General features: G+C 51.9%; 9 protein-coding genes across 10 annotated transcripts in view; 1 reads left to right on the top strand and 8 right to left on the bottom strand.

Annotated features, from left to right (window-relative positions):
• Nucleotides 1–5: 5 nt before the first annotated feature.
• H257_13877 (hypothetical protein) lies at nucleotides 6–721 on the bottom strand. The gene is made up of 2 exons (XM_009841563.1): nucleotides 649–721; nucleotides 6–576 (listed from the first exon to the last, which is right to left on the bottom strand). The coding sequence occupies exons 1-2, from the start codon at nucleotides 654–656 to the stop codon at nucleotides 150–152; spliced, it is 435 nt and encodes a 144-aa protein (XP_009839865.1). The 5' UTR covers nucleotides 657–721; the 3' UTR covers nucleotides 6–149.
• Nucleotides 722–1,502: 781 nt separating this feature from the next.
• On the top strand, nucleotides 1,503–2,625 carry H257_13878 (hypothetical protein). The gene is made up of 2 exons (XM_009841564.1): nucleotides 1,503–2,287; nucleotides 2,338–2,625. The coding sequence occupies exons 1-2, from the start codon at nucleotides 1,539–1,541 to the stop codon at nucleotides 2,528–2,530; spliced, it is 942 nt and encodes a 313-aa protein (XP_009839866.1). The 5' UTR covers nucleotides 1,503–1,538; the 3' UTR covers nucleotides 2,531–2,625.
• H257_13879 lies at nucleotides 2,609–4,886 on the bottom strand. 2 transcript variants are annotated; one of them, XM_009841566.1, is made up of 5 exons: nucleotides 4,611–4,886; nucleotides 4,209–4,545; nucleotides 3,621–4,155; nucleotides 3,152–3,571; nucleotides 2,609–3,107 (listed from the first exon to the last, which is right to left on the bottom strand). In XM_009841566.1, the coding sequence occupies exons 1-5, from the start codon at nucleotides 4,866–4,868 to the stop codon at nucleotides 2,663–2,665; spliced, it is 1,995 nt and encodes a 664-aa protein (XP_009839868.1). In that variant the 5' UTR covers nucleotides 4,869–4,886; the 3' UTR covers nucleotides 2,609–2,662. The 2 variants fall into 2 exon arrangements, with proteins under 2 accessions (XP_009839868.1, XP_009839867.1); XM_009841565.1 differs by lacking the exon at nucleotides 4,611–4,886 and having other exon boundaries at nucleotides 2,663–3,107; nucleotides 4,209–4,596.
• A 261-nt stretch (nucleotides 4,887–5,147) lies between these two features.
• On the bottom strand, nucleotides 5,148–5,908 carry H257_13880 (hypothetical protein). Its single transcript, XM_009841567.1, has one exon. It carries the CDS (start codon nucleotides 5,856–5,858, stop codon nucleotides 5,304–5,306), a length of 555 nt encoding a protein of 184 aa, XP_009839869.1. The 5' UTR covers nucleotides 5,859–5,908; the 3' UTR covers nucleotides 5,148–5,303.
• Nucleotides 5,909–6,028: 120 nt separating this feature from the next.
• On the bottom strand, nucleotides 6,029–7,937 carry H257_13881 (hypothetical protein). Its single transcript, XM_009841568.1, has 2 exons — nucleotides 7,795–7,937; nucleotides 6,029–7,737 (listed from the first exon to the last, which is right to left on the bottom strand). The coding sequence occupies exons 1-2, from the start codon at nucleotides 7,856–7,858 to the stop codon at nucleotides 6,173–6,175; spliced, it is 1,629 nt and encodes a 542-aa protein (XP_009839870.1). The 5' UTR covers nucleotides 7,859–7,937; the 3' UTR covers nucleotides 6,029–6,172.
• Nucleotides 7,938–9,660: 1,723 nt separating this feature from the next.
• On the bottom strand, nucleotides 9,661–10,466 carry H257_13882 (hypothetical protein). The gene has a single exon (XM_009841569.1). It carries the CDS (start codon nucleotides 10,391–10,393, stop codon nucleotides 9,752–9,754), a length of 642 nt encoding a protein of 213 aa, XP_009839871.1. The 5' UTR covers nucleotides 10,394–10,466; the 3' UTR covers nucleotides 9,661–9,751.
• A 118-nt stretch (nucleotides 10,467–10,584) lies between these two features.
• H257_13883 (hypothetical protein) lies at nucleotides 10,585–11,177 on the bottom strand. Its single transcript, XM_009841570.1, has one exon. It carries the CDS (start codon nucleotides 11,128–11,130, stop codon nucleotides 10,660–10,662), a length of 471 nt encoding a protein of 156 aa, XP_009839872.1. The 5' UTR covers nucleotides 11,131–11,177; the 3' UTR covers nucleotides 10,585–10,659.
• Nucleotides 11,178–11,556: 379 nt separating this feature from the next.
• Nucleotides 11,557–12,398, bottom strand: H257_13884 (hypothetical protein). The gene has a single exon (XM_009841571.1). The coding sequence runs from the start codon at nucleotides 12,373–12,375 to the stop codon at nucleotides 11,635–11,637; it is 741 nt and encodes a 246-aa protein (XP_009839873.1). The 5' UTR covers nucleotides 12,376–12,398; the 3' UTR covers nucleotides 11,557–11,634.
• Nucleotides 12,399–13,659: 1,261 nt separating this feature from the next.
• Nucleotides 13,660–14,008, bottom strand: part of H257_13885 (hypothetical protein) — a gene marked incomplete at its 3' end in the record, with an annotated part of 11,888 nt that continues 11,539 nt past the window's right edge. Inside the window, exon 2 of the mRNA XM_009841572.1 lies at nucleotides 13,660–13,862. Coding sequence (XP_009839874.1) covers nucleotides 13,660–13,862 — 203 coding nt within the window. The remainder of the gene's footprint in view (nucleotides 13,863–14,008) is intronic.

Below are 14,008 nucleotides of genomic sequence, written 5' to 3' on the forward strand. Positions count from 1 at the left end.
GTATCAAGAGTGTTCTCGTTTGAAGGACAGCATGGTCGGGGTAGTAATTGAGTACACCTGTGACGAGGAACAGTCTCATGTATTGTAGTGTTATCCCCACGCGACGTCGATGCTTCCGTCAACAGAGCACAGGCGATGCACGAGGACATTTAGAAGCGGAGCTTCTTGAAGAAGAAGGACACGCCGGCGGCCTTCTTCTCCGACTTGGTCGCGCCTTGGTTCAAGTAGCGGTCTTCGAACACCTTCTTGATGATCTTGCGGGATTCGATGCGGGCTTCGGGGGTCGCCAGCACTTCGTCGTCCACGACCTTCTTCAATTCAATGTCGGCCACGTAACGGGTGGGCAGGATGTGGTTGTAGTTGACGTATTTCACGAACGGCTTGATCTTGGAGCGCTTGGTCACCTTCTTCTTGCCCATCGAGCGAGTGATCTTGCGGGGGTAGCGGTCGATACCGGCCACGATCGCGTGCCCAAACTTGCGGTCGCCGTGGCCTTCGTCGTACGTCTTGACCACGATGGCCTTGCGGCCGGCGTATCGGCCGTTCAACAACACTACAACTTTTCCGTTCTTGACACTATACACACAACATGTCCATATCATCACCACCATCATCATCTTTCTTGTCCGTCATGTGCTGGCGACTTACATGCCCATGCTTGCTCTGTGAATGTCAGAGGTTGTTCCTGTTTAATGCGCTCCACAAGGGCCAGCCAAAAAACCCTCCAACCAATCACTCCTCGCGTCCAATCACAATCGAGCTATTCTATGCATTGCCAGAGGTTTTCCCTCCAGAAATACATGTTTTCGTCGCCATCCACTGGCGAGGCGGGGGTGGCTTTTCAGCCAATAAGAGTCAAGAAACACTCTGTCCACCAATCACAGCGAGGAATGCAATTCCCGTGATAATGCCATGAGTGCACATACACTGGATGAGGGGGAATGGCGAGCAGGTGAGGTCATGGGCGAGGCATGCATCTATGTTGGCCACGTCAACTTCACGTTCTGAGATACATGGTATGTGGAGTTGATGCAGCAGACGCGGTGTGCCTGTGGGTGGTACGTGTATGTACAAGTGCAGCGAACTCATACTCCATGGATGCGTCCGTCATGCATGGGCCAGCCTCCTCCCCTGACACGATATCAGCAGGATCTTCATCGCATTTGTGGACAAGTGTACATATAACCCTTTGAATCGTCATGTGTGGTTGGTGCAGTAAGTCATTGTAAGTCCAGGGATCCGTGCAATGAAATAGGGTTCACAGGGCAATTCGCTAGAACGGCCTCCGTCGGACGAGGCCTTGGCCTAGCCTACCTCGAATGCTTAATGCGAGTCAGTTTATGTCTACGACCAGCTTGTTCTTCTTCTTCTGCCCACTGATGACAAGATCCTGACGTCCACGCTTGCGCGGCGGCGGCATGTTGCCTCTCTTTGCCACCGAGTTCGAATTCGTAAGAATGCATTTCATTGGCTAAAACTCGAGAAATAATCTTGGGTTGTTCGAATCATCATCCCAACTCCACCACAGACTTTGAGAGATGGGAAAGAAGAAGAGGCGGGATGATGGTGTGGAGGAGACCAAGATCGCGCGCATCTACTGCTACTACTGCGAGCGTGTGTTCGACGACGAGAAGGTGCTGATCATGCACCAGAAAGCGCGGCATTTCAAATGCAATTACTGCAACAAGAAGCTCTCGACGGCCAGCGGCATGGTCGTGCACATTGCCCAAGTGCACCACGAGACGATTCTTCATGTTCCGAATGCCAAACCCGGGAAAGATTCCGTGGAGGTCGAAGTCTACGGCATGGAAGGCGTGCCGGGATACAGCTCCACCAAGACGCCCGCGACCACCAACATCATCGACGACCCTGTCAAGCGCATGCGGGTTGAAGGCGGCCTGATGCCTCCGCCTCCACCCATGGTCATGCAACCACAGCAGATGATGCATACCCCTCCTCCTCGACCTCCTCCCATGATGTTTCCCCCACGACCTCCCATGATGCACATGCCTCGTCCTCCAGGATACCCGCCGTTTGCGGGTGCAGGTCCCGGCGGCGTCGGTCCGCCTCCAATGCTGCGTCCGCCGCCGCCGCCCCGCGTCCTTCGACCTCCGTTTCCGGCCATGGGTGGGCCTCCGCCGCGTCCGGGCTTCCTTCCCTCAGGCCCTCCACCGATGGTTCCATTCCCACCTGGCATGCGACCGCCGCCCATGATTCCGTTTCCTCCCGGCATGACCCCGCCGCCGCGCCCCCCTCCTCATGCACTTCCGACGCCGCCTCTTCCCAGGTATCATCTACATCTTCCTTCTCCATGATTCACATACCGATTGTGCTTAGTCCTCCTCAACCTCCATCCCCCGAGCATGTCGAGCCGCTTCCGTCCCCTTCGCATGACTCGCTCGACCTGCCGCTTCCATTCACCCTGGCGCCACCCCAGCCGGGCATAATCCTCATCTACCCCGAAGATGACGTTTCCATGGAAGAGAAGCGCGCGCATTTGCCCAAGTACCGACCTATCCCACAGAAATAACACCTATTTCTCGTTGCTAAGCAACTCTCGATATGTATATTCAACCCCCGATAGTACTACTAGTAGTACCCTTCACAAGACAAACTACCTACGGAGTTTCGGGGTTACTACTACTAGTATTATTAAAAATCCCTAGACTTCGTGTGCTTCTGGCTTGGGTTGACTGGGGTACCCGCCGTAGCTGGAGCAGTACTTTTCAAACATCTTGATCGGGTTCGTATCCGTTCTGGTGCTCAACGGCGTCAGCCCCACTGTCCACGGCGTACTAGTAGTAGTAGTAGTATTACTAGTACTAGCCCCCCCCACACAGTCGACATCTTCATCTTCGTCTTGCATCTTGGCGTAGTTGGTGACGCTAGTACCCATCAGCATACTAGTAGCGACCGGAGACTGCACCATTGCAGCAGCATTGGGGTAGTTCCCGCGGGACGACGCGCGCGGCGACGGCAGCGGCGACGGATGGAGGAGGCCGTCGTACATGTGCAGCAGCATGTGTGGGGTCGAGCTGTTCGCTGGACTTTGCACTGGACTGGTGGCTATTACGTCCGAGCAGTCATCCGTAGACCGCAAGTACGACCTGTGCATCCCGTTAGTTGGTGTAAACTGTTAAGAGAGAGGTACCTTCGGGCGACTCGGATGCGATCTTTGGCCGAGAGAAGGTTGGAAGAGGTAGGAGTAGTAGCGTCGTCGTGGGACGGTGATGGGTTTTGCTCGACAAAGAACCCCGTGAGACTCATGACGAGCACGAGACTGGGCATCGTGAGCGGCGTAATCACGAGCATCGACACGATCGGGAACGTCAACATGAGAAAGTACATCCACGGGAGGACGAGGGGGTCGTGGGCGACGACGAGCGTGAGCCAGACGAGGTAGAATGCGTGGCCGGTGGTGGCAAACTGGAAGAGGCGCAAGAGGAACGCGGGACTGCGCAGCCAGAAGCGCGCGTCGTGGGAATGGAGCTGTCGGTGGCACAGCACGGACATCTGCATGCGCACGAGGGCGCGAACGAGTTGCGCGACCACTTTGAGAGACGGCGGCTTTCTACAGCAACTTTATCAGCAACAAGTGAACGAGTGATGCAGTGGGATACCGTGGGGCGTGTCGGGGGGGCGATACAAGCGCCGTGGACGACGGCGGCAGCATGCGCTCAATGTCGTCCAAAGAGAAGATGCGCAGGCGGTCCTTGACGATGCCCTTGAGGATGCGCAGGGTCTTGATCATAATGACAAAGTTCATCGCGCACAAAAGCGCAGCGAACGCCATGTACAGGTAGATGGACGTGGCGTGGAGCAGCCCCGTGGCCATGACGAGCAGCACGAGGATGAAGAAGGCGCTGTAATGGAGTTTGGTGAGCGTCGCCAGCATATTCCGTGTGCACAGCGTGTTGAACCGGCCAAAGTCCACGGCGTGCGACGCGCGGACGCTCAGGTTGAAGATGCGCTGCATCTCGGCCGGGTTCTTGTATAGGTACCCTGACCGGTACTGGCACACGTTGTACGCGAGCACTTCGAACGACTTCCACAATGCAAACTGCTTGACCAGGTTGAATCGGAACGACCATCCTTCCCGCTTGTATCGCTGTCGAAGGAAGTAGTACATGCGCGAGCCGTTGACAAAGTCGTAGCCTGTATATGCATTGATGGTGAGCGGTTCAATGGGGAGGATATGGGTGTTGTACCAGAGTGTTGCCGCTGGTACCGTCGATGGGACATGCGACCGCCGCCCCCGTTCGTCTGAGACGATGCGTTGTACCGGGACGGGGACTCGAGGGGAAAGTCGTCCGCGGTGTCGTCGTTCCGCGCGGCGTCGTTGGGGTGCTGTCGGTCGTACAGGTATCGCGGGACGACGGTCGCAATGACGATGAGCACCACCATGATGCAGATGTAGTACACGGCCGTCATGAACACGACATAGTGGAAAAATTCCTGGAAATGGAGCAGTTGCGACGGATTCAGCCCCGACACGACGAAACTCAGTTGGTTGATCACGCCGCTCGTGTTGAAGGCAAAGATGCACTAGTACACAAAGATATATCATCAGCCAAGGATAGAGGAGAAGGACGAGTACAACGATGGGGTACCATGGAAATGACGCCCATGACCATGAGCTCTTCAAAGAATCGGTTCGCGACGCGCATCATTTGAGGACATGTGATCTTTCGCCGAATGAACTCGATGACGACGTCCATGATGAAGGACAAGAGAACGATGATTGCACAAAGCAGGGCCGCGTACCCCAGATGGGACCCAATGCATTCCGTGTTACCCACCCCCAGGAACGATTCCTTCGAGCTGCATGTAGGGTACCCCGTCGCACCTTCGCCGCTACCTCCTCCCATGGTCGTGATGTGCCCGCCAAATGTAAAATGGTCGACCAGATATATTTTGTTTCCGTTTCATATGAATATGTTTTAAATTTTGTATTTTCACTAGACATATGTATTCGAGTTAATAGTATCCTTAATAATTTCAATAACTGTCGTAACTCCCTCAATATTACGATACCAGGCGCCAAGTACGGCCTACCACGTCTCCACGTGCGAAGTAGCGCCATTACGTCCTCGCGGAGAGATCATCGCCATGATGGGTATGTGTGCGCTTCCGTCGACTGGAAGCATGTTTATGCAACCCGGGACTCCTGTGTCAAGGTCTACCCAACTCCGTCATCATGCTGCACCCGTCAAGCGTCCAGCAACACGTCGTTGAGACTTCCATTGACACGTTTCGTTGAGGAGATACAATTGAAGGGGTGTTCTACATGGAACACGACTACTCTACAGGCCTCCCCCGCTCGCGCCATGTTCCGTCAACACTCGCACCGTCGCTGGACTATGCGTCATTTCGAGAGCAGTGCGGCCATCGCCCGCCTTGAGATCTGCCGGCACCCCAGCTTTCAAGAACGCGTACACGGTTTCCGTGTGTCGCCTCTCACCGCCCCATGCCGCTCGATGAATGGGTGCGTATCCGTCTTCATGCTGATGGAGGGGATCGAGTCCGTGTGCGATGAGTATCTTGGCGATCTCAGCACGTCCTTGGAACCCTGCTCCATGCAGTGGAGTGTACCCGTCCTTTTCTCCAATAGTCACGTCCACATTCGTGCTCGAGAGCAAGTAGGTCACGACCCCCTTTGCCCCAAACAGTACAGCGCGCATCAAGCAGGTCTGTCCGCCCTCAGGGCCAATCTCGTTCAAAACGTCGGGCGCCACTTTCAAGATGGAAACCACTGTCTTCACATCGTTCGAGGCACATGCTTTGTGGAACGCCACGTCAGGCGCCGCCGCCGCGACCGACGCCAAGGCAGCACACATCCACGCATGCCAGACACGCATTTCGTTTGTTCTTTGCGTTCGACTTGTTTCGGATATGATTCACTGTCAACTCATCTGATTTTTAAATATTATAAAATATTTTAGTAGTAGAATGGAGATATCAAAATATCTTTAGAAATCCTATCACTATTAATACTATTCGAAGTAGTAAGTACTACAAAAACCGTGAAAGTAATATTGGAAATCCTTGGATTCTGTGGTAAATTATTCTAATAATATTCGTTTCTAGTTCTCTGACTTTTGACTACAGTATGCTACAAATTCTACGTTTTCTATCACTATGCTAATTTCTATGTTCGTTCTCCCGTGACCTACTATTGCGCGGTGGCGGCGATGAATTGCGCAGCCGCGAGCCATTCGTTCTCCATCTTCACATGAGGGATGTTGAGCATCAGCGTCCCATCTAGGTCGTCTTCCACGACTTCCCCTTCTTCCTCCTCGCCCTCATCGTCGTCCAGGAGTTGGTGGGTCGATGGGAACTGCTGCTGCATGGTCACGGCCGTGTCCGACGACAGCAACACGTCGAGCACGCGGATGAGCTCCGCCGCCTTGTCCGCCGACTTGGCGCTGCGGAACACTTGCGCCAAGTGCGCTTGGGCGCACAATCTCGCGACGACGTTGTTGGCGGTCGCATCGTGGTGGGGGCGGTCGTTCAGGACGAGCTGTGTAATGTGGAGGAACACGTCGAACGGCAGCTTCACGATCAGAGACATGGTGGACGCGTCGTACGGGTACCGACTCGCAATCGCGTGGACACACAGCGCCATCATGCGATCCGTGCTTTGGTTGCGCAGGCACTTGCGGATTTCCACCACTTGAAGCAACATGTGGACTGCGTCGTCGCCACTGCCGGTGTGGGCAAGCGTCTCGAGCAAGGTCGCGCACCGCGAGGTGAGACCCACGTGCATCTTGAGCACGCGCGCCGCGCAGTAGAGCAGCGCCACATTCGACGCATTGATGACTACGGAGCCACCCGTGTACGCGTAGATGCACGCGAGTTCGAAGGCGGCGGCGCCCCCGGGAAAGTGCGCGTACTTGAGTAAAGTGACGGACGATGCCGAGGACTCGGACAGGGAAGGGAGCTTGGTGCGGAGTTCGGGGCACGCAATCAGCATGGGAAACTTGTGCAGGTTGAACTGCGTGCCTTCGACCACCACGACCAAGTTGCACGTAGACCGACGCCGGGACCACTCGGGGTACTCGCACAAGGACGGGACTCCCACCGAAGCCGCCGAATGTTGGGCCGAAGGAGGAGTCTTGGGAGTTGCGGTTTGCTTGAGTTTCTTGGAAGGCGGTTTGACAGCATTCACCGGACTGGGCAACTTGCGTTTCTTATCGATCGGGAAGGTCTTGGTAGACTTGATATCCAACGCGGAAGAAGCGGCAACAACATTAGGGGTGGCCTGGATGACCGGTTGTGCTTGTGACAAATGCATCATCGTGGAGGACGACGGAGCGAGGAAGGTGGATGAAGTTGCCATGGAGGAAGGGACAGGGCAGGCATGAGAAAGGTGATCCATGGATAACGATGTGTGGAGGGAGTCAGGCTCGTCTGTCGCGCGCTTGGCCTTCATGCTGCGGCTTTGGGACGAGACAAGGTTGCGGCAATGACAGCACGTGGCACGGGTACTGTGCAGACAAGACTCATCCTTGGGGCAACCAAGGCGCTTGCAGCTCTTGCCACTACCTTCTCGTCTCACTCCGCACTTTCCACCTTCATGTTGCCCGCATCGACCGTCACATGTGCAATGCATGCACTCGCCAGGCCGTTGAGAGCAGTTTGGCAACGAGCACGACTTGCGCAACTTCCGCGACGTCGACAGGACTTTGTCGTACGAGTGATGCAGGAACGAAGTCGAAGCGTTGTGGGACGTCGAGTCTGGATAAGCGTAAGATTCACGCAGACTTCAAAGTTTATGTGTGTCCATCTACATACCGAGGGTGGACGGGAAGCCTGCAGGTGTGCCGGCGGTTGCGGGTTCATTGAACTGGGGTGCCATGGTATATGTACAGGGGTTTATGCACGACAACAAGGACACGAAGGAAGGTGCGGCGGCGGCGGCACCAAGATGTTGGTCGAGAAACGAAAAATGACCCACATGGTGGTCGCAACCCACGTCACGCGACCAGGCAAGTATACAAATCCCAAATCAAATTGCAAGCTACTTTTCCTGGCCTGTGATTGGCGGGTTGCAATCGGTATCCGGCGTAGAAAATACGATTCAGATCCAGCGAATCATCGTCGAGGAACCACTCCTGGTAGGGTTGGGGCAGTGGGAGTATCTCGTTGAATCTGGCGCAGATGATGTGCAAGCGCCAATCACATGGGTTCACGTTGGACCAAGCATGAGGACTTCCGACGACACGGACATCGTCTTGCATTTGGTAGGCATGAAACGATGAGTCCAGGGCGATGGCGCTCCGTTCGCGTGACTTACGCTGGAAGGAAGCAGTAGCCTTGCGCCTTGGAGGGAGAAAAACTGTGCAACTCACAGCATTCCTGTTCAAAGGTCATTCTCATATGTAAGGTAAATAATATAGTATTTACTATGCATTGATACAGTATACATATGTATGAATGGGTTTATGTATGATAGAAACAAGGTCAATATTGCTTTGATGTTGGAAAGCATGAGATGAACATAAACGTTGGAACACTGAAAATTTCGCACACAGTACAGGTACTTTTGTATCGAGCCACCATGTGGCTTTGAGGAGAATGCTTCTCAGTGCCAAGAAATCACCCCATTCATTCTTTGTCACACATCGAAGGTGAATCGCAACCTCATCTAACGTCACGAAATGGGAGGCGTCTACGTTGTGAATGTCCCGTGCAGCATACACTGCGTAGTACCTCAAAGTACTCCCTTGGACTGCCCGCTTTCGTGGAAATTTCATCTCGACAGATCAAGTTCGATTTGTCATTTGCTTTGACTTGCATTTCATATGCAAAATCGAAGTTTACTGCATTCCGCGGAGTTGTTCTAATGGATACTGGAAGTACAGTATTTCGTCGGATAAACCAACTCACTTTTACTCCTAGTACTACACTACATACGTAGTACTGTATTGTACTAGTTACGTAGTATTAATACTAACGTTAGTACCAGTTAGTATTAATTTGTACTACTACGTAGTAACGGCTACTAACAGTAAGTAGTACAAGTATTTAATAGGTTGTGAAGCTGTGGAATCTGGAATGACTGGTTGGCTCGTAGTACATTATTGTCTGTTCTTTGGGTAGAATATGTATCCTGTAGTTCAGCACAGTGTATGGCCGACGGTCGTTGTGGGGTTGACAGTGGCAAGCAACACTGAAACAAGCCAGTCGTGGACTCAGACGAGGCGAAAGGCGCACCTTATTCGTGAGGTGTGGTCTGGAGGTCGTACAGTATGTACTGTAGTTACAGCTATCGCTTGGGATCCTAAACACAGTGTGAAAGCCCACAAACAAGTACGGAGTGGGGATTACCGTTTTACCTGCTAACGTTATTGCGTTCATCATTGTACTGCAAAAAGCGACGAAGTCTGGGCACTTGAAATTGGTGCTGATTTCATAGTTCAACTTTGTGTCAATGAAATTTTTAGTGGATGGAGCTTTGGATACGACGACAAAGACACTCCAACCAGCGCGAATGATGCATTGCCACTCTACAGTACGGTGAATCGCTCTACCAACAATGGGTGGCCATCGTCATGCTGATGTATTTAACGGGAAGGTTGTCGAGATACACCAGGAATTGAAATGTGCCGCCTAGGAGCCAACTTGCGCCACCGGTTTAGTGTACAGTGGTGCCATATGTACCTGATTGAAGGGCTTCGTTAGATTTACACGATCACATTGATTCACTCATAATTAGCACCTCAAATGTGTACCAGTACTGGTACTGCACTCAAACCACAGTCGACTGCTTGCCCAACTTCTCCGCGTCTTCGATCTCAGCTAAGATGATATCGGCGGTGATCACAGTGGACGCAATTCCCGACGCAGGTCGATTGGCCACGACGGAGACAAGGGCGGCAACCCCCGCAACGCATCCCACGAACAACCCCAAGACCAACACGTAGCCCCCCGCAGCAGAGGTAGAGAGTTGCGGTGCATGGACCGCCACGGTGACTTTCTCGTTCGCTTCATCATCGTTCTCAGTGAAGGAGGCCAATGTCAAGTCGAATATGACGTCGTCAAAGAGTTGTTCGAGTTCGCCGGGATTCATGCGAGCCAAGAGCTGGCGGACGTCGTGCTTGACCTTCGAATGGAACGCTTTATCAAAGGCCCATCGACCTCGAATGAGGTCTTCCACGCCGTCCACAGCTTCGTTATATTCGAGGGTGCTGAGAGGATGGCCTTTGACGTGCTCAAGGTTCAAATTTGCCAGTAGCTTGGCGAACAACTCGCGGCCATACGGGGACACCTGTTGAATGTCGTCGACCGGGGAAGTTGCGTTGACAGCGTACGACTGGTTCGCCTCTGCCACATGCGAGGAGGTCACCGAGGCGGCGGCCACTGCGGCCACAACCAGCTTGGTCAACAGCATGAAGATCAGGCGATTCTGTGGATAAATCAGCCAATCACCTGTAGGACATACACGTTAAATAGGCAAACATAGGTTATTTCGGTCAATGTCGTGGGTACGTTGACGTTAAAGACAATTCCAGCGATTGTGTCGAGTCTACTTAGTAATATATTCTATCGTTACAATAATACACAATGGCTGGCAAGCCAGAGAGACAAGACCAACATACGTGGCATTAAGAGATTACTCGAATGTGATGTCAAATAGATAAATCACTGGGGCGGAACTTAGACGGACACAACTGACGGGGAGTCGGTGGACACTTGATGCACATCTTCGTCCTTGTCAGAGGGGGAAGCAGGAGCATCCTCCTTCGGCTCTTCAGCGGCGTTTTCCACAGCTTCAATCTCGTCCACTACATCTTCGGCCAAGACAGATGCGTCCGAGGCACCAGCAGACGAGGCCGAGCGAGTCTTCTTCACTGCAGCAAACGCAACAGCAGCGACCGCCAAGCAACCGATAAGACCCGACCCGACAATCACAACATCGTTGTTTTCGTAGTCGAACAAGCGGGAGCGTTCGTGCGCTTGAGTGAACTTGATGGCGTCGCGGGAGGCGTTTTGGGCGGTACCGTTAGTTCCGTTGTGAAACACGATCACGTTGTTGGTCGAGTTAACATGGGTCGCATTGGTTCCATTGGTGCGGTTGAGGGCGGCAGCGGCGACGGCGGCAGATGTGGCGAAGAGGGCGAGTTTCATGTTGATGCAGGCGGGCGAAATGGGAGAATGGCTCGAGGGAAATGATTTCTATAGAGCCCAGATTTTTCATCAGCCAATCCATATCACTCATAGAAATGTCGCAGGCATGGATGTCGTGTTCAACTCGTATGATTGGCTATAAATATACCATTTCAGCGAATTAGAGAGCCGGATTTCACCATGTGGCAGTCAGAGACAAACCCACAACACGATATGTGTCGACTGAAAGTACGAGCACTTTATGATAATACTCGAGTACATTAAACATAATGTATCACATCTGTGCATATTGCACCCGCAAACAATAACGATTCAGTTTACAGTTACCGGTAGAGGCGTTCTACTTCGAGATCCTTACACGAGTATGTATACTACAACAACTGTATGTATTAATACTACTAGGAATACTATTAATAACTACTAGTACGTAGTAATAATATGATTGATTTATCAAAAATGAAAGCAAAATTCAAAACGATTAATGTTACGGCTCGAGGGTCGACCCTAGACAGAGACAACGGCGGGGGAGTCAGTTTTGATGTCTTCGACTTCGACGTCGTCGTCCTTTTGGGCCGCGGCAATATTCTCAGCAGCTTCGATCTCATCCACGACGTTGTCGGAAGCGGCTTCAGCGGCCGCGGCAGCGGACTTCTTCTTGCGTGCGCCGATGACGGCAAGCGCCGCAGCGACGGACAAGATGCACCCACCGAAGGCCGAGCCCACGTACACCACGTCGGAACGAGACAAGCCGGTGAAGGTTTCGTTTTGCGATGCGAAAGTCACGACATCGCTGGCGGCGGTCTTGTTTTCAGACAAGGCGTCGACGTCAATTTCGTCACCGAACGTCTTCTTGAACAGCTTCACGGTGAGTTCGAACGCGACGTCGTTGAACAATTGCTCCAATTCTTCAGGGGTCATGCGCGCCAACAGGCTGCGAAGCGACGCGCGGAGCTGCTGCTTCACCGCCTTGGACTTGCCGATAGTCTTCCCCGTCAACAAGTTTTCCAACTCGTTCACGGCATTGTTGTATTCGCCGTCGTCCAACGGCTTGCTGTCGATGTGTTCGATTTTCAACTGCTCCAATAGCTTGGCAAACAACACACGGCCGTACGGGGTCGCGGCGGCGGCGGGAAGCGACGAGTTATTGGGCACAATCACATTGGACGAGTTCGTGGTCGAGTTGTGGGCCGCGCCAGTGACGGCGAGGACGGCAAAGGCGGCGAAGACGGCAAGCTTGGCGAACATGATTGTGAAAATGGGATTGTGACGCTGATAAAAGGCGTGCTATCAAAGGAACGGGGGGCCAATCAAATCGCAGGGATTTAGATTGGGGTGAAGAGCCAGGGAGGAGTGACACACGACCACACGTTATTCATCTCTGACAAGGCGAAATGCGTTGCTTATTCATAACATGCAAATCGCAGCGTTATTTAGCAATTAACCATGGAAGCAATAAATAATAGTAGTAGTTTTGAAGCCACGTACAATACTATAGAACTGTGAGCGATGTGTGCATATCTGCTGCAGTTTGAAGTGCTCTATAGTCTTGGTCGTGTATGTCAACCGCCCTGAAGACCTGTCTTGCCATTACCGTCCTTCCATAATAAAATGAAAGCTGTATCAACATGTTTACATAGATCAAGTGTGTCCTCTAGGCCGAGAATAAAATTTCAACCAATCGCATTTGACGATTTGTGTCGCCATGTTGGGGGATTGCGTGGGGAATTGAGATCTTTGATCGACTGCTAAGTAAAAGCGAGCGGACGTAAAGTATAAGATGGTGGCAAAAGACTTCAAGCAATACACTGTAGTACAGTCGTCTATGTCGGATGCGTAGATAGTGGTGAAATGCTGTTGGGTTCTGTATGCTGCTGTACTGAGCATTCTTCAATTCTCCTTTACCATATTGTAATTTAGCCAATAGGAATTCAGGACTCAAAAGATATTGCACTCAAAAATCTCACACTATATATTACAGTCCATACAAATTTGAAGTGACATCGACAGTAGCACTGTAGTAATAAAATTGAGTTTTCTCCAATCAAATCCTAAATTGAACGTGTAGACTGTACAGTACCGTACTTCGTATGTTAAAGCGATCACGATGTTAACGTAGAAAACCAATTTAAGAACACTTTTTCCGAGGCGCTGCCGTGGAAAGAACGAAGCTCATCATGGATGCATCAGAATCAAATTCCGAAAAGTGCTGGATGAAGCCAAAGCGGAGTTGATTCATTGGACATTCAAATAACCGTGTTTCAAGGTCGATTTGACAGACATAAATACCATTTTCGAAGCAAATGTACTCAAAAAGTGAGAACCAGTTAATGGTGCACACTATTATCTTAACGTTTGTATACCCATTTGCATATTTTTTGTGTGGTTATGTTATGCAATTTCAGGAGTAAAATATTAAATCCGAACAGGTAATGCAATTATACAGTTGTGAGTAACTTCAGTGCCATTTTTGAAGTTGTGCAATTGGAGGTGCAACATCACATGCAAAGATATTTCATGTAATGCGGTGAATTACACTACAACTTCCACAGCGTTCTTGCGGTTGGCTTTGACCTGGCCATTAGGCAAGGGCTTGAGGTCCATCGTGGCAGCGACACGGGCCCACCTCGACACAACGGCAGACACCACCAGCGCCGCTCCACGCTTCTTCTTTCGTTCGGCTACCATCGCATCCATGCGACTCTTGGCTTCTTGGCGATCCTTCTTCGTTTTGTCTAGTTCCCACAAAAGCGCCAAGGTGAGAATTCTCCCCCCCACGTCGATCGTTTTTCGCGTTGATTTCTTCGTTTTGGCTTGTGATGACAGGCGCAAGATCTCGCTCCGAATGACGAAGCGGCGCTCCAACCAATTCGCTTGCAGG

Source organism: Aphanomyces astaci (assembly GCF_000520075.1).
Source record: "Aphanomyces astaci strain APO3 unplaced genomic scaffold supercont1.51, whole genome shotgun sequence".
Lineage (NCBI taxonomy): Eukaryota > Oomycota > Saprolegniomycetes > Saprolegniales > Verrucalvaceae > Aphanomyces > Aphanomyces astaci.

Coding starts and splice junctions, on each gene's coding strand:
- H257_13878 (XM_009841564.1), top strand. CDS start 1,539: ATGGGAAAGAAGAAGAGGCGGGATGATGGTGTGGAGGAGACCAAGATC. Junction 2,288..2,337: donor CCGACGCCGCCTCTTCCCAG/GTATCATCTACA, acceptor GATTGTGCTTAG/TCCTCCTCAACCTCCATCCC.
- H257_13879 (XM_009841566.1), bottom strand. CDS start 4,868: ATGGGAGGAGGTAGCGGCGAAGGTGCGACGGGGTACCCTACATGCAGC. Junction 4,546..4,610: donor TCATGGGCGTCATTTCCATG/GTACCCCATCGT, acceptor TTTGTGTACTAG/TGCATCTTTGCCTTCAACAC. Junction 3,108..3,151: donor CGCATCCGAGTCGCCCGAAG/GTACCTCTCTCT, acceptor CGGGATGCACAG/GTCGTACTTGCGGTCTACGG.
- H257_13880 (XM_009841567.1), bottom strand. CDS start 5,858: ATGCGTGTCTGGCATGCGTGGATGTGTGCTGCCTTGGCGTCGGTCGCG.
- H257_13881 (XM_009841568.1), bottom strand. CDS start 7,858: ATGGCACCCCAGTTCAATGAACCCGCAACCGCCGGCACACCTGCAGGC. Junction 7,738..7,794: donor AGGCTTCCCGTCCACCCTCG/GTATGTAGATGG, acceptor ACGCTTATCCAG/ACTCGACGTCCCACAACGCT.
- H257_13882 (XM_009841569.1), bottom strand. CDS start 10,393: ATGCTGTTGACCAAGCTGGTTGTGGCCGCAGTGGCCGCCGCCTCGGTG.
- H257_13883 (XM_009841570.1), bottom strand. CDS start 11,130: ATGAAACTCGCCCTCTTCGCCACATCTGCCGCCGTCGCCGCTGCCGCC.
- H257_13884 (XM_009841571.1), bottom strand. CDS start 12,375: ATGTTCGCCAAGCTTGCCGTCTTCGCCGCCTTTGCCGTCCTCGCCGTC.